Source organism: Balaenoptera acutorostrata, chromosome 5, assembly GCF_949987535.1.
Source record: "Balaenoptera acutorostrata chromosome 5, mBalAcu1.1, whole genome shotgun sequence".
NCBI lineage: Eukaryota > Metazoa > Chordata > Mammalia > Artiodactyla > Balaenopteridae > Balaenoptera > Balaenoptera acutorostrata.
The window spans coordinates 70,831,312-70,857,214 of NC_080068.1; the positions used below are offsets into that span (position 1 = coordinate 70,831,312).

Below are 25,903 nucleotides of genomic sequence, written 5' to 3' on the forward strand. Positions count from 1 at the left end.
CTTCCTCATCAAGACACAGTCACACGGGTAAAGCCAGCTAGGACCCTCTGGTCCAGCCCTGCCACCATCCACATGCCAGCAAGTGACCCAGGCAATGCCAAATGGAACAGAAGGATTGCCCCGCCGAGTGCTGCCCAAATTTCTAACCCACTGTAAAAAATTAATAAACAAACCTCAATTAAATAAAGTCAGGAGACCAGAAGGGAGAGCTGTCACACCCCATGATGACAGCAGAGCCCCAAAGAAAGAAGAAAGACTCCTCTTCTTTCCTGGCAAGGACTCAGCCTTGGACTCTTTGTTTACTGTAGCCCTCCCAAGTTCCTTTTCTCTTCTATACAAGTGGTCTCCTTCCCGTGCCTTATTGGGACTTGCACGTGGCTTGTCGTGGTCACAGACACCAAATTGCAATCCTCTGCTAATCCAGAATAAACCCATCTTTGCTGGAGAAATATCTGGCAGTCTATTTGTTTTAGGTCAACGCCACAAAATCATGAGACATGTTTACTATACAATAATAGATAATTAGGACATCAGCTAAAAAAGATGACTATGATGATCAAAAAGAAATTGTAAATGCAAAAGGACTTGCAGACTACAAAACAACATGTTTTGTCAATATTAAAGAACAGATAGTCTCTGAACACAGGTGTTTACAATGATTAATTTTTGTGACATTTGCCATTACTGTTTAGGGATGCAAAGTCACATGCCATCGGGAATCTGTGGTAGAGATGAACAGAAATACATTCAACTTCTAGTTCTTTACTGTGATGGGCTCCAGGGCTTTGTGAGTAAGGGATATTAATGTTATCTCCAGCTGGGAAAGAATATGCCATCAGGCTTTAAGTTATTTATTTCATTAAGGAATTTGGGGAAATTATTTCTTTTCCTAGGACTCTATTCACCTGAGAGTATCTTGAAGCAGTAATCTCAGTTAACCAGAATATTCAAAGAACATGGTACTCTAATTACCTGAAAATTTCATCAGTGCTTCTTGTTGATCTTTCTAAAATGCTATAATAACTTTGTTTAAGTATGTTGTTTGGGAAATCCAAACTCTTGAAAAAATTGTGAAAAGTTAATTTATTAAAAAGTTAGTTTATAAGTTGAGTGTTTGAAACTTAGAATGCTATAAATGATAGGATTCCAAGACTCAGAGCCAACAGAATTCCAAATGTGCTACAATACTGCATAATTATACATTTTAAGGTTTAAAAAAATTCCTACAACAATTCCATGCTGTGAACTTTTTTTTTTTTAAGCCTCAGAAGATATACTCAACCTGATCAAACCCTTTTCAGTCAGATCTAGGGAGCCCCCCAGGACATCAGAGCCCAGTAGGATGGCAGTCTTACAAGGGCAGAGGCTGCGTCCCTGTTCTCTGTGTGTGTCCAGGGCTCAGCACAGTTCTTAGTCCTCAATTGCTTGCTGTCATCCCCGAAGCAGCACAACACAGTGACTAAGACGTGCTTCAAATCAGAAGAGACCTGGCTTTGATTCTGCCCTGCTTCTTGCTAGCGGCAACGGTGGGCAAAGCTCAGCATCTCTGAGCCTCAGTTCTTCAACAATAAAATGAGAATCAAGAGTGCCTACCACATGGAGCTCCTGCAAAAATTCAGTGGAACATTTTATGTAAAGACATGGTATCATGCCTGACGCACAGTTAGGGCTCAAAACGTGGCAGCAATCGTTATTACTGTTACGGAACCCAGACTTATTCCATGTGTGGCTCCCAGAGAATCTACTGCCCAATTCGGCAGTTCTGGGGTGTGCAGGGGGGGAGGAGGATGTACAAAGAGAATTTGTGACAATTTATATTTCTTCTTACCCCCAAAATATTGGAGATAAATTAAGCTTTACTTATATTTAACATATGGATTAATAGTAGTACATGTATGTCAGTTATAAGTAAATATATTGACAGTGCATGCTCTTTTTTTTTTTTTTAACTGTTAGGGCTGCGTACATCAAAACATTTGGAGAGCATTGACCTAATTCTTCAAATAAGTCACTGGATCTGAAGCGGGGCAGAGGTGGACATTTGCCTCAAAGAAGGAGCCCAGCTGTGAGCAGAGGAAGCTGAATGTCCTTGGTGGCAAGAAAGATCTTGAGTCTCTATCCTCCAGCCTCCAGCGAAGACAAGGGCCTGCCTCCTTAGGAAGGGAATGACCTTGGAGGAGTAGAAGAGGGAGGGAGAGGAAGAGAGGAAGGGAAGAACTCTAACAGCCAACCAGCCAGCCAGGCAAAGCATCAGTGACAAAGTTAGCCAGCGAGTGGGCTTGGGGTCCCTTTGGTCCGAGCATCTCACAAAATGGGAAGAAGCAGAGTTTCCACGGAGCTGCTGACAGCAGGGTGAACAAAGTGAAGGGAAGAAATGAGGTCAAAAAGGTGGTTCAGAAAGCAATCTCCTCCACCGGAGATACGGGCCCTATACTGGTGCCCTGGGGAAGGGGGAAAGGAAAGAGAAGCAGAAGTAGAGGGTCAGCGTCTGTCCCTATAGGGTGGTGAGTGAGCTGGAGCTGGAGCTCCATCTGTGATTAGAGACATGTGTAAGACAGACAGACATAACTCAATTTGGAGCATCAGTTTTTATGGTGTAGAAGCATGACTGTATCAGATCCTCATGATATACCCTGGAAATGTTTTCCACCCACCCACCCCACCAAATTTTATGAGGCAATACTGTAGGGAATGTAGAATTCTGGACCAGGGAGTCAAGAAAACTGTGTTCTTGTTTCAGCTTTTCTGTTATTCAGCTACATCCTTGTGTAGGCACCTAGCTTCTGAATTCATTTTGTCGTCTGCAAAACAAGAGAGCTCATTTACATGATCTCTAGGTTCCCTTCCATCTCTGTGATTATGAATTTCAGGATTCTGAAAGGGGCATATTCTCCGAGGAATTGCCTCTTATGCCTACACATTGCGTGCAGAGAAAAGCTATAGTTTATTAAGGGTGTCTGGTTATTTGCATTATCAATCAATGCTTGACTAGGTGGTTCCCATTCTAGAGTCTTCTTTAATGTCTTTACTCTGAAATTACTTGACTATGTTTCTGCTCCTATTAGCTGCTCGCATAACAAAGGCAGCTCACTGCATTAACTCAGAGCTTCTTGGTACAGGTTAAAGTGATCTAACTAAGAGAGAAAGAGGGAGAGAGATTGTATTATTAGCTCATAAGAAGCTATGGCTAAAATAATCAGATGCTTCCCAAATACTCTGAAATCAAAATAACTACTGACCCAACTGTATAAAATAAGATAAATTCACCACTCCACAATACAGCAGATCAGCACTCTCCTTTTTTCTTGTCTCTTCCATTGTCCCCAGAATCCATCTGATCATTTTTAAAGTGTACTAGTATTCAAAAAAACAAATGAGAAATGAATGAACATCAAGAGGACACATCTCTGAATTGCCAGATTCCACTAAGTAGAAAATTGGTTGGAGAGCAAGCAGGGAAGAAAGGAGAGCCTGGTCTCCAGAATGGAGGAGACATTGGCTGTTAAGAATATGTCCACTTTAAAGTAGGGGGAGAGATTTGGATGTTTCCATTTCCCCCATGGGACTCTGCCTTCTTCAATCTACAGACCACCCCCACCCCAGGTTGAGACTCACTGGATTATCAGATCTGTTCTCTTGGTCAGTTCATGATGCTATAACAAATTACCATGGACTGAGTGGCTTAAACAACAAACGTTTCTCACAGTTCTGGAGACTGGGAAGTACAAGATGAAGGTGCCAGCAGATCCAGTGTCTGGCGAGAGCCCCCTTCCTGATTTGCAGATGGCCTTTTTCTCCTTGTATCCTCACATGGTGGAGGGCAGAGAGAGAGAAAGCTCTTTTGTCTCTTCTTATAAGGGCACTAATCCCATTCATGAGGGCTCCACCTGCATGACCTAATTACCTCTTAAAGACTCCACCTCCTAATACCATTATATCGGGGGTTAGGATTTCAACATATGAATTTGGGGGAGACAAAAACATTCAATCCATAATACCTGTCCCACTAGGGGTGTATTCAAGAAACAAGTGTATTCTCATCTTAAATTTAAGAGGAATCTGGGCAGGGGGAGGGGGAAAGCATATTTGATATCTTGCTTGCTAGCTCAGTTTTTAAAAGAAAAAAAAAAAATCTAAGTGGAAAACTGCCAGAAATGTTAGAAAATGTTTATAAAGATACACTTTGAGAGTTTCTGTTATTGCAAAAAAACAAATTAAAAAAAAAAAAAGAAACTTTTATATAGTGTTTTACTCTGCTAGGCAGCAGTGCAAACATAAGGAATCTGCAAACCTTACTTCTCTACAAAGTAAGCTGGAATTGAAGAGGAATTAGGTCTATAGATTTCCTCAGAAACCTTAAAAGGAGAGCTAAGAACATACTGTATTTTGCTGGTTTGACAGGTTATACGAGTTTACCAATCATTTCAAGTGCAGCCACATTATCAAAGTCTCCAAAGCAGTCTCCTTAATTCCCAGGATGGCAACCTTCCCTCCTAGCAATTTACAGCAGGCTGATATCAGCCTCCTACTCCAAGGCGAGTCTTCTCAGAAGGGCCCAGCAATCAGAGAAACTGTGGTCAGCCACACCCTCACCCCACCCAAAACATCAGGGCCTTCATTTTACCCCAGGATTCAGCAACAGCAAGCATCTGCAAGGCTGGGCTGGTTAGAGGTGCTCTGAGTTCCTGGACTTGCATTGGAATAATCATCATCAGGTTAAAGGGGATTACATAATACCAGGGCTCTGTGAACTTTCTGTTAAAACTAGTGAAAGGTGTATACTTTGACTTGAACAAAGCACACTACTGTATGAAGGTATAAAGGGATTATTAAATATGTGTTTATTTATATGGAGAACAAGGATAGTGTCTTTGCAAATATTAAACAGATGCCTTTGAATTTTCCCCTTACCTCTATTCCTTGGGACCTATTCCCTAGCCCTGTTCCACCTGTGGACCTGAGTGTCTTCTGACCTATCCTCCAATTCTTCAGCTACTTGTCTATTCTGATGTTAAAGCAGTTCACTGAATTCTTAATTTCAATTATAGTATTTTTGAGAGTTCTAGAATTTTTCTTTTTTTTTTTCAAATCTGCTGTGTCACTTTGTATAGTTTTACAAAAGTGTAATTTTCCTGCTGGAATGTTCAAGTTTGGCTTTTAGGCCCTTGAACACAGCAAGCATAGTTGTTTTATAGTCTATATCTGATAAATCCCATACCTAAAGCCTCAGTCAGTCTGTTTCCCTTGTTATTTCTGCTGATTGTGGTTTACGGGTGTCTTATCTCCTTGTGTGCTCTGTCATCTTTGATTGTGGACTGGACATTGTATATGAAAGAATTATTTACAAAAATGATTTGAGATCTATTATCTTCCTCATAAGAGGATTGTTAATTGTATTTTATTTTATGTTATTTACTTATTTTGCCAGGTGTCTAGGGGCACGAGCCATCCAGAATCACCTTCATTTCAGTTCAGGGCTTGAGATTTGGGGGACAGCTAAAATCAGGGCTTCTCAAACTTTAATGTCCACACATACCACCTATGGATCTCGTTAAAGTGAAAATTCTGATTTAGTAGAATTGGGGCAAGCCTTGAGACTACACAATTTAAAAAGAAAACCCAGGTGATGTCAGCGTGATGGTTAATTTTAAGTGTTGACTGGCCACAGGGTACCCAGATTACATAATTTCTGGATGTGCCTATGAGGGTTTCCTGGATGAGATAAGCATTTGAATCCGTGGACTCAGTAAAGCAGATGGCCCTCCCCAGTGTGGGTGGTCATCATACAATCCGTTGAGGGCCTAAATAGAACAAAAGGTGGAGGAAGGAGGAATTCACCATTTTTTTTCCTGCCTGATTGCTTGAGCTGGGACATTGACCTTTTCCTGCTCTCAGCACTCCCGGTTCTCGGGCCTTCAGACCCAGTCTGGAATCTACACCATTGGCTTCCCTGGTTCAGGCCTTGGGACTTGGACTGAATTACACCACCAACTTTGCTGGGTCTCCAGCTTACAGACAGCAGATTGCAAGACTTCTCGGCCTCCATAATTGCATGAGTCAATTTCATATAATACGTCTCCTCCTATATACATACATCCTATTGGTTCTGTTTCTCTGGAGAAGCCGGACTAATCCAGTGCCGATGGTCCATGGGCCACACTTTAAGGAACAGGACTTAGATGATTTGAAGCGGGCTTGTAGTTCTTTTCAATGCTAGTTCTTTCCAGTTCATCCTAATGTGTGTGTTTTCCACTTGATTTATGCTTCCAGTAATTCTAAAAGTTTACCTGTAGATTCTGATGGGTTTTTCTCACAAAAACAATCATGTAGTCTGAAATAATGACAATTTTATTTTTCTTTTAAAATTCTTATACCCTTTATTTGTCTTTCTAGCCTTATTGCACTGGCTAGGACCTCTGGTATCAAAAACAGTGATCATAGCAGGCATTCATGCCTCATGCCCCATCTCAAGAAGACAGCATTCAATAATTCACTGTTGTTCTGGTCACTGTAAGATTTTGTACATACACTTCACTGGATCAAGAAACTTTTCTTCTATTTCTAGTTTGCTAAGACTTTTTTTTTTTTAAATAATAAATGGGTATTTAAGTTTATCAAATGCTTTTTTGTATATATCTTTACATTTATACATTGTTGTGGTACTTCTGGTTTTACATTCTGAATTACATTGGTTTATTTTCAAGTGTTAAACTAACCTTGAATTCCTGGAATAAACCTAACTTGTCATAATATATTATCTTTCTATACAATGCTGGATTTGATTTACCAATATTTTGCTTAGGAATTTTATATCTATGTACATGATCAAGATTGGCCTATGATTTTCCATTTAACATTCTTTTCAGTTTTGATATCATATCAAGCCTGTCTCTACAGAGAAACAGAACCAATAGGAGATGGATATATATATACACATGTGGATATATATGGATATAGAGATATATATGTACATATATATCCATCTCCTATTGGTTCTATATATACAGCCTATAGATATATAGATGTATATATATCCATATATGTGTGTGCATATATATCTATATATAGATACATATCTCCTATTGGTTCTATTTCTCTTGATGTCATATTTTCATTAATATTTAGTTCAAAATATTTTCTAATTTTTATGTTGATCTCTTCTTTGACTCATGGACTACTTAGAAATTTATTATCCAATTTCCAATATTTAGGGATTTCTCATTATCTTTTTGTTATTTAAGCTTAGTTTCATTGTCATTAGAGAATATACTCTGTATTAATTCAATAATTGACATTTGTTAAATTTTGCTTTTTGCTCCAGCATATGGTCAGTTTTGGTAAATGTCCCATGTACACTTGAATGAATAATTTGAAGTTACTTGGGACACTCATTGTTCTATACATGTCAGTTAGGTTAAGTTCATTGTGTTGTTTAAACTTTCTGCTTGCTCTGTCATTTACTGAGAGAGGTGTATTGAAATCTCCACCTCAGATAAGCCATGTGAGATGGAAAGTAAGGTCCTGAGCGCTTGATGAACAAGCGAGAGACTGAGAAAAAGAGCTAGTATCCACTTTGCATTAGAAATGAACAGAAATTTGGGGGAGCTGTGGGAAACCAGAGAAGATGAGAGGGAGATTCCTAAACTTCATGATGTGGAAGAGACAAAAGATTTGTAAAACAAGGGAATAACTAATTCTACTTGAAGAGGTTTTGAGTTTTTATAATTTAAACCCTTCTGTCTTTCTAAATCTTATGCTACCACTAAAACACATGGTGAGAGTAGCTTTGCTTTACTTGGTTTGTTTTGAGGAACTCAAGGAAAGAACAGAGACCTCCGTTGGCTTGGCACAGTCATAAGCAGCCCTTGCCTCTGTGTATTTGCCTCCCCAGAACTTTGGGAAATTCTGAGCACCTGCTGAGTGCCAGGCACTGCTAGGTGCATTAAGTGCATTCTCTCCTTGTACTGCAGCATAATCAAAGTGTTAGAAATGCAAGCGCAAGACCATCTATGAACTGAACTATGACAGTGGAAGGAGATCTGTGTGAGGGGTGACCACAAAAATGTCACTTGCCCCTTAACTTCCCACAACTGACAGAAGTTTGGGAGAGGACACTGTCTTCTGGAGGGAGTGGCATGGGGGTTCTGTCCATCTTATCCAGAGCTAAAAGGTAAAGTGACCCCAGTTGTCATCTGGATTACATGACCTTGCAGTATTGTTGGTAGGAGATAATGTTGGTAAAGCACTTGGCTCAATAGAGAGTCAAGAGTCAATAGTTACCATTCAAGATGTCTCTGCATCTTTTTGTTTCCCAAACTTGGTGATGAGGATCCAGAGAAAAGGGCAGTGTCTTTTTCACTTAAGTGATACCTCCTATCACCATCACGTGCCCAGTGCTGTACTATGGATATAATAGATGCTAAGTAAATATGTTTGTTGTTGCCAGGTTCCCAGAGTTCCCTAAATGTGAATAGTTTCAAGGGGTGTGTTAGTTATCTACTGATGCAGAGCAAATTACCCAAATACAGATGGTCCCCGACTTACCATGGCTCCACTAAGGATTTTTTGACTTTACGATGATTCGAAAGCAATATGCATTCAGTAGAAACCACACTTGGAATTTTGGATTTTGATCTTTTCCTGGGCTAGTGATATGCAGTACAAATACTCCCTCGTGATGCTGGGCAGGGCAGTGAACCACAGCTCCCAGTCAACCACAAGATCACAGGGTAACCCACACTTACAACCACTCTGTACCCAGATGACCATTCTGTTTTTCACTTTCAGTACACTATTCAGTAAATTACATGAGATTTTCAGCACTCTTTATAAAATAGGCTTTGTGTTAGATGATTTTGCACAACCGTAGCTACTGTAAGTGTTCTGAGCACTTTTAAGGTAGGCTAGGCTAAGCTATGATGTTTGGTAGGTTAGATGTATTGAACGCATTTTCAACTTACAATATTTTCAATTTACATGGGTTTTTCAGGACATAACTCCGTCATAAGTTGAGGAGGATCTGAACACAGATGGCTTAAAACAACAGTTATTATCTGTTAAGGATTTAGGAGCAGCTAAGCCAGGTGGTTGGACTTGGGTCTCTCATGAGTGGCAGTCAAGACATGAGCTAGGGCTGAAGTACAATCTGAAGCTTGGCTGAGGCTGGAGGTTCCGCATCTAAGGTAGCTCACTCCCATGGCTGTTGGCAAGAGGCCTCAGTCCCTCCCCACCTTTCCACAGGGTGGCTCATGACGTGGCACCTGGCTTCTCTCAGATCCAAGAGGATGAGACTGAGGCAGAAGAAGCCACAATCTTTTAAAACCCAAGCTTAGAAGTCACATGCCCCCTCTTTCACATTATTCTCTTCATCAAAAGTGAGTCACTAAGTCTAGCCCACACTCAGAAAGAGACCAGTCAGGCCCCACCTTTTGAAGGAAGTGCCAAATCACTTGTGGACATATTTAAAACCACCACAGTATGACATCGTGTTTTGCATATGGCGATGTGCTCAACACGTTTTTATTAAATAGATCCCAGGAACCTCCTTAGATTGTGACATAAAACCTTTGGAAATTCTCTTAGAATTGTTATCTCTGCCCCAAGAGATCAAACAACATTCAGGGTCCTTCTAGCTCCAAGATGTAATGTGTGCCCCCCTGAACAACATTCAAACCACTATTCCTCACGGAGATAATGCTTTTGGGCTGAATTCTCCCCATCACTTACCTGCTTGGCTCTAGGGAAGAAAATTCTCTCTGTGGGACCCCTCTGTGTGCCGAGGTATGTTCCCTGACAGCTGGTGGCCTGACTGACTGGAGACATCAACAGAGCGTGTCCTGTACAGCCAGGGAGTGATGCAAACCCGGAGAAGAGACACGACGCTATCATAGCTCAGGGAAGGATGGCAATGGGTGTGCTGCAGCTGCTGAGTCAACAACAGTTATATGTACACATTATTCTTCTAACAATTAGACTTAATCTTTAAACATTTTTTTTCCCCTGCTTTGTTCCAAGAGGGATGTAAGGCTGCTTGATTTCTGTAAGTAATCCTTCCAGCTAGTCAAAAAATCCATTTCCTATTTTTAAGCATTAAAAAGGTAAGACATTTTTGTTATTTTCTCTCTCATAGTAAAACTTTCTTAGGTTACCCCACATTCTATTTTTTATCAAATATTTAAGAAAAACAATTTGGAGAAATGCTTGTATTTAGCAATATATGTTATAAATTGATAGAATTTCCCACTGCATAGATACCATATTTTTTCAAAATCAAGGGTTTTTTTGTGTATAGTTTCCCGCTTTAGTTCATCTCTTCTTTTTATCTTTAATTGTATTTTTATTTCCCTTAGGATTGTGTGGTCAATGAATTCCTGTTCTAAACAGTTCATAAAAAGTATTTGGGAGTACTCATATGAAAATGATGATTGTTCTCAAAATTATGTCCTTCTTTGTAAGATCCAAATCTAAAAAAAAAAAAAAAAAAAAGTAATTGATATGTAAAAACTATTCCAAAAGATATGTTCTTATGTAAAATTTAACCATAATCTATTGTGGTTTTACTTATCTATCATAAAACCAGGAGAGATATGATTAATTTATAAAACAGCAAATGAAGAGAAAAAAAGGATTCATGCCTATGGAAAAGGCATACTAAATTTTAACCTTCAAAGTCCTCATTCCATGATTATGGATCATTCCAAAAGCACAACTGTTTGAGAATTATTGGCTGAAAACATTTGTGAAAAATAAGTCTGGATTTTCTCCCTTTCTCGGTGGGAATAATATCGATTTTATAGGTGAAGGGATGTTATTCATGTTATATTTATGCATCTATAAAATCTATTTTGGTAAAATTGCAATTTCTAAGGCTTCTACAGTGCTCAGGTGCAATAGATTAATGATTTACTTTGCTAATGAATAATTAGGTAATTATATAGCTCTGGTTGGTATGATGAAATACAAAAGGCACTGGAAAGGAAGCTATGACTTCCTTTTCTTAATCAGCAATTGCAATATCCAAATGACTACAATAATGTAGGAGATAGGAGATCTGTTTACTTTGTCATCTCAAAACAACAATAAGGGATATTAAAATTTTGCATAACCTTTCACTGTACTATTCCATGACTAGAACCGAGTACTAAGGAAGAAATCAAGGATATACCCAAAGATATAGAGTCCCTGGAAGAGTTTCTGTAATAATGAAAGGCTAAACGTGCAATAAAACAATTGGTTAGCTAAGTTTGGTATATCCATACAATGGAATATTATGCAATCATTAAAGATATTTTCAGAAGAGTATTTTATTATTGAAGGAAGTTCATCATATACTGTTTGGATGTAAAAAAAATCAGATTAACAAATAGAATGAACACACATACACATATATATGTTTCATACATTTATAAAGTTGGGATAATTGTGTGATATATAGATATATATGCATATAAAAAAGCTAAGATGTATCCAAAAATATTACCAGTGATAATCTTTGAATTGCTTATCTCCCCACTAAAACATAAGCTCCACAGGACAAAGATTTGGTCTTATTCACCACTCTGTCCTCAGTTTCCAGCATAAGGCCTAGCATGGTACTGGCATCATGGTACTTAATGGCTGTTTGTTGAATTAAGGAATGGGATTTTTTGTGATTCTTTGATTATTTCTATTTTATAAATTTTCATATGTATATATTTTATAAGGAATTTTAAAGCAGACCTTCTACTTATGCTTCTGTTATTTTCATAATTAAACTGAGTGAGAAAGCAGATTGAGCACCCTTCATGGTTGGTGTGGATCAATCTGCAGCTGTGATTAGCCAAAAATATTTTATTTGGACTTCTCCACACTCCTGATATGAGAATAAGGAAACAGGAAAAACTTTTTTCTTCCCAGATCTTTGAGCTTCCATTTAAGAAGTCACCTCAGTCAACAAAAGGAGGGAAGCTTTCTATTTTACTTCTACTGTTACTGCTACAAATACTGTTGCTGCTATTGCAGCTACTGGCTCTGGAGGATTTACCATGCACTATTTTAAGAACTTTGTGTGTCATTCAAACCTCAAAAAAACTTAAGAGTCAGGCACTACTATTTTTCCCATTTTGCAGATGAGATTTGAAGCTTAGAGAGGTTAAGCAACTTGCTCACAGTTGCGCAGCTGTTCACTGGCAAAAAGTGAAGGTCTGAACTGGGCAGCTTTTCCCCAGAGCCCATGCTCTTCACAGCCACATTGCAGTTACAAAGGGCAAGATCAAATACAGTGACTGAAGCAAATCAAGACTTGGCTATAGCTCTCCTTACGTTTGCTGCCTACACTTTGATACAGTTTTTTCTTGTAAGGAGAGACAAGGAAGAAAAAGAGAATGGATAAATGTCATTTCCCCCCCAAACAAAATGACATCTGAGAAGTTTCTATAGCTACTAGTTGGTAAAAGTAGTAGAAATGTCAAATAATACTAACAAGGTATATGACATGTTCTGGGTCTGGTTTGAGGCAGACATTTCCTCTCATTATCCAGTCATGGGAGGAAAAAAGAGCAACTATTCCAAATCACATGTTTTGCTGCAAATAGGTTTCTCAGATAACCTCTATTTAAAACTAAACAACACCCAACATATTTCAGAGGGTAGAGTATCTGTAATGGAAATAAATAATCCACTCTCCATAGTCTCAATTCTTACTGCACATTAGAATAACCTGGAAAGATTATTTTTTAACCCAAAGCCCATGTATCACCAAGAGGTTCTGATGAATTTGGTCTGGGGTGGGACCCAGGCAGAGGGAGTTTTTAAAAGCTCTCCAGGTGAGTCTAAGTGCAGCTAGCGCTGAGAATCACAGCAACCCAACGATGCTAACAGGCTTCCTTCCCACTTGTTGGTTCTGTCACTGACCAGCCACGTAACCCTGATGAAGTTATGTTCCTCAGCCTAAGCTTCCTTACCTCTAAAATGGGGATAACAAGAGGACTGATCCAATGTGCATTCATCGAGACAACACACGACACGTCTAGAACAGGGTCTAGGACAAAAAAACACTTTAATGTTAGCTATTATGACGGTGATGGTACCATTGATCCTTTTTGCCTGAGGTTGGGACTTCAACACGTTTCTCTATCCCAGAAAGCAGGGATCACAACTTCAACCCAAGTAGGATGTCATAATCTTTACCAGGAGCTCCCTTAACATGCATAAACCTCTAGAACCGAATCTAATTTGTAGCTCATTGTGAGGTAATATTTAGGTCCCGAGAGGGGATGGACAACCTCATAGCTGTAGTTCACAACATAAAGGAACTCACTCACCTGGGATTGAAGTGAATTTTCTCGGGAACTTCCCTGGGGTCTGTGACCACTTTCTGGTTGTCTCTATAATTAATGGGATCATCAGGGATCCTAAATTTGGCCATCTGAATTTCAGAGTGACTCAGCTCAGCATGGGAGATTCTTGAGTAACCCAATCTGTGGCAGAAACAAATGGTTTCTAAAGATTTTATTATCATACAGAAATCTGATGAGATCTAGTATTATAGATAACATCTTCATTATTAAGCCAATTTCCCATTTCTAACTCTACTCTGTATATCGCTAGAATTAACTTGATATATTACTCTAAATATTTATCAAAATATTGCTTTTATGATATAAATGAATAAGGAATATGCACATAGGTTTAATTAACTAAACATACTTGGCAAACTGACTCTACTTTATTACACTAATGAATATTCTGTCTGTACAAATTGCCTCTCACACATTTGTTTTGCGTCAATAGCAGGAATTCTTCAGAATGACAGGAGCATAGGCCTAAATTCTTTCTTACCTTAAAAAATCCAAATACCTCATGCACATTTTCATTCACATTGAAACATCTAAAATAAAAGATTTTTAATGCCTGAAAAATTGCACAATTTTCATGTCTGAAAAAATTGTACATCTTGTTTTTGCTTACATCTTTTGGTTCTCCAGGAAATTCAAAGCATTTTGTAGATGTTATCTATTTGGATAGTTATCGAGAAGCTCAAATGGAAAAATGGGGGAACCATGACCAGCCAAGAATTCATTTTATTTTATTTATACTTTGCCTCTTAAAAAATGTCAGCTTCAGTCATTCATTTATTTAAAAAACAAATACATAGCCAGTCCCTACTACATGCAGGCATTATTCAGGTACTGGGGACAAACAGTGAACAAAACGAAGGTCTTGCCCTCATAGAGCTTTCATCCTAGTTGGGGAGAACAAATTAAATATGTATATATGTATGGTGATCAGTACCCAAGTACTATGGGGGAACAAGCAGAGTACAGACGACAGGGCATGCTAGGTGGCAGAGGTTGTTATTTTATAGTGGATGGTCAGAGCATAACTCTCTGACAAAGTGACATTTGAGCAAAAAGTTGAATGAAGTGAGAGAGCAAACCATACAGGTATTGGAGGAAGGGCGTTCTAGGGAACGGGAACAGCAAATGCAAAGGTCCTGGGGTAGAATGTGCTTGGCTTTTCTGAGAACCAACTCCACAATGACTGGAGTGGAGTGCATAGGGGGAACCTGAGTTTGCACGGGGGTGGGGGCAGCAGATGATGCAAAGCCTTCCTGACAGACTTGAGATTTTCTTCTGAGAATGAAATGGTAATCCAATGAGTTTTGTGCAGAGATGCAGTGGCTACTGTGTAGAGAGCAGACTCCAGGGAAAGGATCAAAGCAGAGAGACCAGTTAGGAGGCCACTGCAACAATTTAGGTAAAAGACGATGGGGGCTTGGGCCACAGTGGCAGTAGGAGGAACACTTAAAACCTGTAACTCCGTACAAAATAGACAGAAACCCAGAGCTGGAACCAGCGGAGGCAGCAAATCTGCCCACCACAGCAGGTAAAAGAAGAGCTATCATGGCAACAGATGTGGGTCTGAGTTGTCTGACAGGTTAATGCATTTGTCTAAGCTCAGGTCCCAAATCTGTGCAGTTCCCTGTAATTCTATGTCACTGTCTCTAGTAAATCTAGGTTATTTATTTCCCAAATCTCTAAGATCAAAGTTCTAACCCATTTCGTAGACACAGCCTTCAAAAAGTCCTTGATGATAAGGAAACTGACAATCCAAATCTTCTACTAAAACAGGGACTCTCTTGTTGTTGTCCAGTAAATATTTATTAAGTGCCTACTGAGAGCAGGGCATTGAATTCGATGATCAAGGTAAAGTTTATAGAATTGGTTTTGTGGACAGAAACTGAATAACAGTAGTCCTAACTTCATTAATTTTGGTATTTTCAAAATTACCTTCCTGTCTGTTACAGACTAAACATCTGTGTTCCCTTCCCCCAAATTCATATGCTGTAGCCCTAACCCCCTGCCCAGTGTAGCCATATTTGGAGATAGAGCCTCTAAGAAAGTAATTAAGTTAAATGAGGTCATAAGGGTGGGCCCCTGCTCCAATAGGATTAGTGTCCTTAAAGAAGAGATATCACAGAGCATGCATGCTCTTTCCCTCTGTCTCCAGAAGCAAGAGAAAATTAGTTTCTGTTGTTAAAGCCACCCAGTCTATGGTATTTTGTTATGGCAGCCTAAGCAGACTATTATACCATCTCTGACAGTCATAGTCACTAGATGTATGTGTGTATATATATATATCTCCAAATATTTCTAAATATACACATATATTTGCCATCCCACTCTCCTAAGGAGAGACAAAGAAGGTCTTGGGCCACAAATGTACAAACAGAGCCCAGTGATTAACTATTATGGGCACTGGTACTATAAATACCCCTGTCCCTTGGCAACTAACAATTTTTATGTCTTGAATATATACCCTTTTCAGTCTATATCATAAACTGTCTTCTAGAAATTCTAATAACCCCATTAAAGCAACCACTTTAATATGAATTTAAACAGAAGCAGTGTTTTCAATCTGAGATATCATATACTTTACAAAACTAGCATGCTCCCTCCTACCTTAATGTTTTAGAAACACCAAAATATTAGTCAAGCTACCTGTCCTGCAGCCATATGGGCATGTGCTGGGTCTTTAGAGTTTCTGAATTATTAGTGTAACCAGAATGAGCTTAGCATCTCAGGGGCCTCCCTGGCCACCTCAGTAAGCATATGAACCAATGAAATTATCCAGGAACCAATTTACTAAGTAATATCCAAAGTCCTTCATAAGAGTCCACAAGACCTGCTCCCTTCCCTCGTTGCCCACACACTCCCCACTTACCTCCTTTACCTCCATCTCCATATACACACTCCTGCCCCATGAATATCACTTTTCTTCAAAAACATCAGCCCTCCTGCCTTTGGGCCTTTGCACTAGCTGGTCCCTCTACCTGGAAAGGTCTTCTCCCAGACAGCCACATGGGCCACTCCTTCAAATCTTAGCTCTAATGTCAACTTCTCATTAAGACCTACCCAAGCCCCTATTTACAACTGCATCCCATCTCCATATTCTGGATGTTCCTTATCCTGCTCAAGTTTTCCTCACTATAGTTATCACCTCCTAAAATAAGACACAATGGAATTATTGACTCCATCATTCCAATCATTGTCTATCTTCCCTCAGCCAGTTGAGGGATGCTTCTCTGAACGTTCACTGCTATACCCCTGGTGGCTGAGATACATTATGCTCCATCAATACTTGTTGAATGGCAAATGGGGTAAAGAACAGTAGAACCTAATGGTTTGCTTTCACCAGACTGTGACTCATAAGTGAACAAGCCATATCTCCAAAGGGAGAGAAGTTGACCCTGTGATTCTATAGCATCTCCAGAAGGCAACCATTTCTTTCATCAATGTAGATCACAGATCTTAGAACAGAAGGTTACCTAAGGGGTGATCAGTTCCACACCAGCTCCCCTCTTCAGGCAGACAATGCCAAGATGCCTCCGGGTGATGAACTGCTCTGTATGGAGGAGGAACTAAGGCCCAGAGAGGTCCATCCTAGAAGCCCCCACTGTCCCACAGTTCCCAGCACTGCCCCAAGGAGGGTAGTTAAGAGTCCTCAGGTCAAATAGCTCCAAACAGATTCTGTACTAACGGAATTTCAAGATGAGTTTCAGGGATGGTCTCCAGCATGTTGCATCCACTAAAGAACCCTGTAAGGGGAGGGGCCTGTGAATCCATCACTGTCAACAAGATCTGTCCCTCCTTACCTCTCTCACATCACCTCCCATCTCACTCTACTCCAGCCGTGCTGGCCTCCTCACTGTTACCCAAAAATACCAAGCATGCCCTCCTCAAACTCTTGCACTTCCTCTTCCCTCTGCCTGGATGCTCTTCTCAGGATGTATGCAGGCGGACTCCCCCTCATTCGGGCTACTGCCTGAACAGCACCCCATCAGAACAGTGACCCTGCCCACTCTCGGCACTCCCCATCCTTCTTACCTGGCTTTATTCATCCTTCTCATCACATTTATCACCACCTGGCATAGTCTATTCCTTACGTGCTTACTTTCTGTCTCTTTCCACTGGAGTGGAAGCTCCACAAGTCAAGGATTTTATTTTGTTCCTGTTATATCCCCAATGCCTAGAACAATGCCAATCATGTAATAGGTATTTAATAAATACTTGCTGAATAAATGAATGACTGATTAGTCCCTTTTTTGATATTAAACTGCTCTTTGCTTTGTTTAAAGCAACACTGCCTTCAAAACAGATTTACACAGTTACGTGTTTGAATTTTGAGATCTTTCAGCTATAGTATTTTTGAATTTTTATATATATATGGATAATATTTACTTTTTGATATGGGATGATATGGGGTGATATTTTTTAAAAGTATAATCTACCTTGAGAGCTCACCACAATATAGTAGTGGCTCCAACAAGGTAGTCACCTTACCCAAGATTACATGATTAGAAGCTGGCAAAGCTGGAACTCAAGTCCACGGTCCGTGCTGTTTCCATCATGGCATACAGTCAATAATGGTGCCATTCCTAACATGTACTGACAGTTACATAATTATCATGCTTAATAACTCACACAGTATCCTCTTTGCATAATTAAACTTAATTTGCTTAACCATTTACTCCTTCTTAAATCATTAGGCTATACATTGAAAAAAATGTTAAACTGGGTAACTAGTCAAATCAATGTTTATGAAAAGTAACACAATTAACTAATTGCTTCCAGAAAGTTCTTCCTTCCAGGATAGACCCAAAAGATCACAATAACAGTATATTAAGAAAAACAACAATCAAAAAAAAAAAAAAAAGGAAGAAAGAAAAAGAAAAAAAAACAACAATCAAACACCTATGCTTACTTGATCAGCCCTCGATACATAATGTATTCACACCATCTGTCTTGATCTGTGCTGTCAATATCCTAATAATGAAGAGAGAAGAGAATGTTTAAAGCATTAAAAACGGTGCTCTATTCTGAATTGCCAAGAAAATGTGTGAGCTACAGTAATAAATATGCCTTTCTTTTGTGCCTGCTATTTTCTCTGCCTGACTCCTACTGATTTTTTAAGGTCAAAATCATTTATTCATTCTATAGATATTTTTGGAGCACCTACCATATGCCCATCTAGCCCCAGTATGAGATGCTGGGAGTAAAACATGAAGGTGGTCTAGAGAGGGAGTTAGGCAGCAATCACAACACAGTACTGGCTCTGCACAGCTTTCCAAGTCTCTCATCCCAAGCAGAATTGACTGCATGCTCATCGGTCATCCTGTGTAGTCCTTTATGTGCACCAGCTACACCACTCTGTACAGTTAATTGTTTAGATGTCTCCACTCTCCCCTCCCTGAGCAGAAAGACTCAATCACCTAGGCTCCCTGGTTCCTGGCAGGAAGGCTGGCATTTGGCAGGAGCTCAGTCTGTTTGTTAAATTGAGTCACTGGCAACACACGTTTCAGAAGTAATCATGAGTCTATTTGACGTTGAAAGCTTGAGACCAGCGTTACTTTTCATCAGAAAATCAGAACATAAACATTTTTTTCTCTAATGTGTTGGCAAAACTCTAAATATGGAGCTTTTATATTAAAGAAATATTCATTTTCTTCTTTTAAAAAATATACCTGACTTTTGACTATGTTGACTAAATTTTACTATTAAAATTTAATTTAAAAAATATTTTTAAATCACAAAGAACACACCACAATTTATTATGTATTAATTTTTTTTCTTAAGCTTGGTGGTGGACACATGAATGCTTGTTAATTAATCTTTACTATTACTTACATATCACACACATATCAACTATGACTTTTGTATACATGGAAAAACTGTAATACATTTTTAAAATTAAATTAAAAAATTTTAATGATGAAAAAAAGCAAATAATTCTAAAGGTACTGCTCTGGTTTGCCTCGGAAAGAGATAAAAATTTAGTCATTCAACTGTATATAGTGGGGTTAATCAACTATGAATATGTTTTACTATCTTTTTATTTTATTAGGTTTTAAAAAGTTGCTCTCAAATTTTAAGACTACAGAATTTAAATATTCATTTCTTAAAGAGAAATATCTGTTCACTCAAGCATTTATGATTAAAACTCCTCTCTGCATTAATAAAGTTCCTAATAGAAAAAGTTATATGAGAATCCACTGCAAATCTTTTTTTTTTTTAACATCTTTATTGGAGTATAATTGCTTTACAATGGTGTGTTAGTTTCTGCTTTATAACAAAGTGAATCAGCTATACATATACATATATCCCCATATCTCCTCCCTCTTGGGTCTCCCTCCCACCCTCCCTATCCCACCCCTCTAGGTGGTCACAAAGCACCGAGCTGATCTCCCTGTGCTATGCGGCTGCTTCCCACTAGTTATCTATTTTACATTTGGTAGTGTATATATGTCCATGCCAATCTCTCACTTCGTCCCAGCTTACCCTTCCCCCTCCCCGTGTCCTCAAGTCCATTCTCTACATCTGCGTCTTTATTCCTGTCCTGACCCTAGGTTCTTCAGAACTTTTTTTTTTTTAGATTCCATATATATGTGTTAGCATACGGTATTTGTTTTTCTCTTTCTGACTTACTTACCTCTGTGTGACAGACTCTAGGTCAATCCACCTCACTACAAGTAACTCAATTTCGTTTCTTTTTATGGCTGAGTAATATTCCATTGTATATATGTGCCACATCTTCTTTATCCATTCATCTGTCGATGGACACTTAGGTTGCTTCCACGTCCTGGCTATTGTGAATAGAGCTGCAATGAACATTGTGGTACATGACTCTTTTTGAATTATGGTTTTCTCAGGGTATATGCCCAGTAGTGGGATTGCTGGGTCATATGGTAGTTCTATTTTTAGTATTTTAAGGAACCTCCATACTGTTCTCCATAGTGGCTGTATCAATTTACATTCCCACCAACAGTGCAAGAGGGTTCCCTTTTCTCCACACTCTCTCCAGCATTTATTGTTTGTATATTTTTTAATGATGGCCATTCTGACTGGTGTGAGGTGATATCTCATTGTAGTTTTGATTTGCATTTCTCTAATGATTCGTGATGTTGAGCATCTTTTCATGTGTTTGTTGGAGAAATGTCTATTTAGGTCTTCTGCCCATTTTTGGATTGGGTTGTTTGTTTTTTTTGATATTGAGCTGCATGAGCTCTTTGTATATTTTGGAGATTAATCTTTTGTCAGTTGCTTCGTTTCCAAATATTTTCTCCCATTCTGAGGGTTGTCTTTTCATCTTGTTTATGGTTTCCTTTGTTGTGCAAAAGCTTTTAAGTTTCATTAGGTCCCATTTGTTTATTTTTGTTTTTATTTCCATTTCTCTAGGAGGTGAGTCAAAAAGGATCTTGCTGTGCTTTATGTCATAGCGTGTTCTGCCTATGTTTACCTCTAAGAGTTTGATAGTGTCTGTCCACTGCCAATCTTGACACAGCTTCTGACTGTGACAGTGGAACCCAACAGAGTATTAAATAAAAATCAAATAAAATTCCCCTTACACACAAACACACACACACACAAATTCTCTCTCTTATTAGGATACAATCAATTTTTTCTTAAATTTGCCAAATATCATCTTGTCTAGTATTCTTCTATACTTTATAGACCATCTAATTACACATTTATCTAATGTGATTTGATACATATAACCAGACGTACATAATACAAATATGTAGCTACCACTTATTAAATGCCTCCTACGTGCAAGGCTTAGGGCTTTTCAGGCATTACTTTATTTTCATCCTCAGAACAACCCTATGATACAATAGGTATTACTATCCCCTCTTTATAGATGTGGACATTGAGGCCCAGAAAGGTTAAATAACTTGCCTCAAGGTCACAAAGCTGGTAAATGTGGTACCAGGTAGGCTAGTGAGTGATGAGAGACTACATGGAGAGAGAAGCCCAGCCAACAGCCAGCACCAAGGCCCCAGACCAGTGAGTGGGGACATGTCAGACCTCCCCAGCCACAGCCACCAGCTGACTCCACGAGTAAATGCAGGCAAGAACAGAAAACCACTCAGTAGACCCACAGAGTCATAAGGATATTGGACCATTGTTCTTTTTAAGCCACTAAGGTTTGTAGCTTACACAGTGATACACTAATAAATAACTAATGCAACCCCTGTGATTCCACTCTCCAGATTTTCCTCTTACTCCTCTGACTTCTCCTTAATCTCTTTTCTGAGATAATCTCCCTCCTCTTCCCTCACCCATCACCCCCACGGTAGCCACACTAAATGTGACTCTATCAGGAGTTTTCTTTGGTCTTCCTCTTGCAATTCTCTAACTCCATAAGCAATATCATCCCCTTCCATGGTTTTAATGATCACCTAGATGGTGGCAACCCCTTAATCTGTATCTCTAGACCTGACAGCCCTTCTCAGTTCCAGATCCATATGTCCAACTGCCTAATGGACAGCTCCACTAATATCCCACAGTTGCCTCAACTCAACCTAAAGCTGAACTCATCTTCTTTGCAAAACTCGTCTTCCTTATGTATTCTCTATAATAATAAGGGTCACCATCATAAACCCTCTGACCAAAGCCAAAATTAGGAGTCCATCTTGACTCCACTTCTGCCTTATCCACTAGGGCAGAGATTAACTCATCTCCCTAATATCTGCCTTGCCCCTCTTCCAAAGTTGTAGGATTTTTAGCTAGGTATAAGGGTATCAAGATTAAATTTTGCATCTCTCAACTTCCCGTACAGTGAGGTATGGCCAGTGACTAAATTCCAGTCAATGAAATGTAGGTAGAAGAGGTCAGTTTCCTGGAATTTGCCTTAGAGATAACTTGCATATGCTCTTGGTCCCCTCTGTATCCCTTCCTCCCTCTTGCTAACTAGAACAAGGATGCTGCCATCTTGGACCATGAGGCAAACTTGGGAGTGGAAGCCTTGTAATGCGGAGCCACAAGATAGAAGGAGCACACTCCCGATACCACAAAGTGCCTTACTAGTGGTGAATCACCTGCCCAGACTTTTACATAAAGAGCTATACTTCTCTTATTTAAGCCACTGTCGTTTTGTGTTTTCTGTCACATACAGAATACCCTCATCATACAACACTCTCTCTCACCTGTCTTTCCAAGCACTTGATAAAATGGATAAGTTTTTTTGTTTGCAGATATTACCTCAAGACAATGAAGTACAAAAGAAAGACATGTAAAGGACCAAGAAATCTACATAGGGCTTAACTAAATATAATAATTGTATTTCTCATTATAAACTAATGCATTTAACCTTCTAGTGTATATATGTCTCAAGGACTTGATTTGTCTGTCAGTTTCCCAGAGTATGATTATATCTGGATACACTGAGAAATTCAACCGTTTGGGACCTGAACAGGTAAGGACAAATTCAGTGTCATTTAGTGAGGCCCTGATCAGCCAGCCTCTCTGTATGCCATTTTATCTTTTACTCTCATCATGATTAACTTGTACAATGTGGCAGATTGTATTTTCTAAACATGGCTATAATAATCCACTTTCCATATGGCATTCTTATAATGTGACTTTGACACTCCTCTCATCGAGAGATGGGGTTTATGTTTCTTCCACTTGAATGTGAGCAGGCTTGTGATGACAGCAGAACTCACATTATATGACTTACAAGGCTAGGTCATACAAGGCAATACAACTTCTTCCTGATTCTCTTAGGACACTCACTCTTAGAACCCAGCCATCATGCAGGAAAGAAGCCCAAGCAGCCCACGGAGAGGAAGCAGGACTCTGAGCCCAAAGCAGCAGCTGAGCTCCTAGTCAACAGCCCCACCAATTTGCCACTTATGTGTCATCTGCAAAGTGGCTCCGCCGTCCCCAGGTGAGCCACCTAGCTGTGTGGAGCAGAGATGAGCTATGCCCACTAAGTCCTGTCCAAATTGCAGATTTATGAGCAAAGAGATGAATGCTACTTAAAGCCAGTATGTTTTTTGGTAGTTTTCCATGCAGCAGTAGATAATCAGGATACATATTACAATGTTGGGTTAGGTTTTTCAAAACATGAAGAAGAAACACTTTATTTAAGAAATCAGAAATCCTATTAAGATTGTGTTACCTTCACATTGCCACGTTCAATGAGCTGTAGATAATCTCTGGAACCAGGTGCTGAAGTGATATATCCCAGAAATATCACTTGCTCAGAGCTATTTTTCAGTAGTTTTGAAACAGCAATAGCTTGAAGTTTCCTATCGAGGTCATCTCTGAAAAAATGCAAAAATATACCTCTTTACTGTATTTGCAAAACAATGTTTTAAAAATATTAGATACCTAACTAAGTTCCCAAAGAATATCTTCAAACACTGCACAAACCCAGAATAATTCCTACTAGGACACATTGACTTAATGTTATGCAAATGAGCAAGACAGCTATAGTGCTTCAAATGAGCAGGCTGACAAACTTTTGACCAAGAACAACATGACCTTTCCCCACAAATCATTTGGAGTCGAGTGGATATAAATATCTAAAAACAGCAATTGCTCAACTTTTCATCAGAAGAAATTATAACAATAATCTAAGACCTGGTCATCAGTATTACAGCTAAAAATTAGTAGTTTTAAAAAAAAAAAGCAAGGAGTACCGGTAAGAGGGAGAATCCTAACATTCACAGAACACACTAGGTTTGTTAAGCTACTCAGCTCCTTCAACTGAACAGTTTCTGAAAGCCTCCCTGGCTCTCCTGGTCAAATACTGGCTAAGTGTACTGCTTTTATCATGCTAAGCACTATAAGTGTGTAACTGAGACAATCAGGCAAGTACATCAAGACTCTGAGGGGTTTATAGTCAGTCTGTCTGAGGAAAAACAGGGACATCATATTTGCATGATCCAGCAAGAAAAACTGAAACCACTCTAGGTGTTTCAAACAAAGTGAATTTAATACAAGGGATTGGCTACTAGGCGATAGGAAGCCAAACAGGAATCAGTGAAGCAACTAGAGTTTAGTAACAGTGAGAAACCACTACCACCTCTAGGGCTAGAGGGACAACAGGAAGAGGTGATATTCCCAGAGTCCACAAGCCAGTCCTACCTGGTGGGAAACGGTACTATGGAGGAAGCTACTCGGAAGGATCCAGGGCCATTGAAGGAGGAGTTGGAGCCACAGAAGAGACTTAGCTGCTGCCAGAGACAACAGAGAAAGAAGAGAGAGAGAATGAGAAGTACTCTGTCTCCTCCCCTCCTCCAGCCCTCCAGCCTTGCATTAGTGCGTCCTATTGGCTAAACCTACCCAGAAGCCAGAAGGCAACAGACTCTGGGAAATGTGGTTTCCTGCAATCTGTAGCTGGAAGGGAGCTGAACCAGGAATGGATCCAAAAGCAAATAGGCAGCAGACCAACACAGGCACTTACGGAGTAAGACAGCTAATAAATGACTGTTAAGAAAAATCAATGACAAAGGAAGATAGAGGGAGATCACCGAGAGCTGAGAAGACTGGAGAAACCTCATTGACGTAGGATCAGAAGACAGGACTAAGCTTATCCATTCTTACGTATAGACAGCTGAGCACTATTAAAAGATGTCTCAAGAAACAGAAGAGTGAAAAGGATGACCATTTGCTAAACATCTTTGCCTAGATCCATTCCCAGCCCTTCTCTATGCCCTGGAGGCTGGTCTCTGCAGATTTCATCTCCTGGGCTTCCTTGTCTACTAATTTCCAGTGAGGTTTGGGTAGGAAGAGAGAGAAATTGGAGTATTTCTTCGAGCTGCATTCCTCATGCCTGGTGGCCCCTCTTCTGGTTCCAGATCAAACGGGGCTCTGGGAACACTGTTTCCTCTACCTGTCCCTTCAGCCCTAAGGATGGTACTGATTCCCCACCATTACTAATGTCTGAGTACCTTAGCACCTCTTATCTGTTCCTCTGACCCTTCCAACATCGTGGTAAGTAGTCCCTTCATTAAGTCTGCAATAAATTCTATTCCTTCTGACACACAACTGGGATTCAAATCCAATCTAGAGAATGCCAAAGTCACTGCACCACAGATAGAGCTTTCATTCAAATATGTTTTAGCAATATATTATTGGAAAATAATCTGTGAATTTGGCTTTATCTCAGGAGATAAATTTTATCCAGTGATAATAATAAAAGTAAAACCTATATGTATGTATGGGTATAAAGAAAGGAGGGGGAGGAATTAGGAGAGAGGGAGAAAGAGAGAGACTGAACACATGTTTTATGTTTTCTTATCTGTTGATATTTGATCAGCCCAATAGCCCTATGATGTGGGCTAGAAAAAATAATTTTATCTGATTTTCAGAGACAAGGGAACTGGAGCTCACTGAGTTTATCTTACAACAGAACCAAAACTGTAACTACAGACTACAGGTTCTGTGCTCTTTCTTCTTCCTACATTTATGCATGTTATAAGAAACAAACACGGTGATTAACTGGTGGCTCAGTTAATTACCTAAAATAATACCAATTTTAGTTACGGTGTATACCTAAGTAACTTCTAAGGAATGCTGCTATTTTCTGTTTATTGGTTGTAAAGAGATATTTGTGTCGTCAGTAATTTTAGAAA

At 39.4% G+C, this 25,903-nt stretch overlaps 1 protein-coding gene across 1 annotated transcript in view; it reads right to left on the minus strand.

The window, feature by feature from the left end:
- Positions 1 to 10,384: 10,384 nt before the first annotated feature.
- The window catches only part of CWH43 (cell wall biogenesis 43 C-terminal homolog), a 50,648-nt gene continuing 35,129 nt past the window's right edge, over positions 10,385 to 25,903 (minus strand). Inside the window, 4 exon segments of the mRNA XM_007180789.2 lie at positions 10,385 to 10,463; positions 13,302 to 13,457; positions 18,244 to 18,305; positions 23,443 to 23,587. Of these exon segments, the coding sequence (XP_007180851.2) occupies positions 10,385 to 10,463; positions 13,302 to 13,457; positions 18,244 to 18,305; positions 23,443 to 23,587 (442 nt within the window).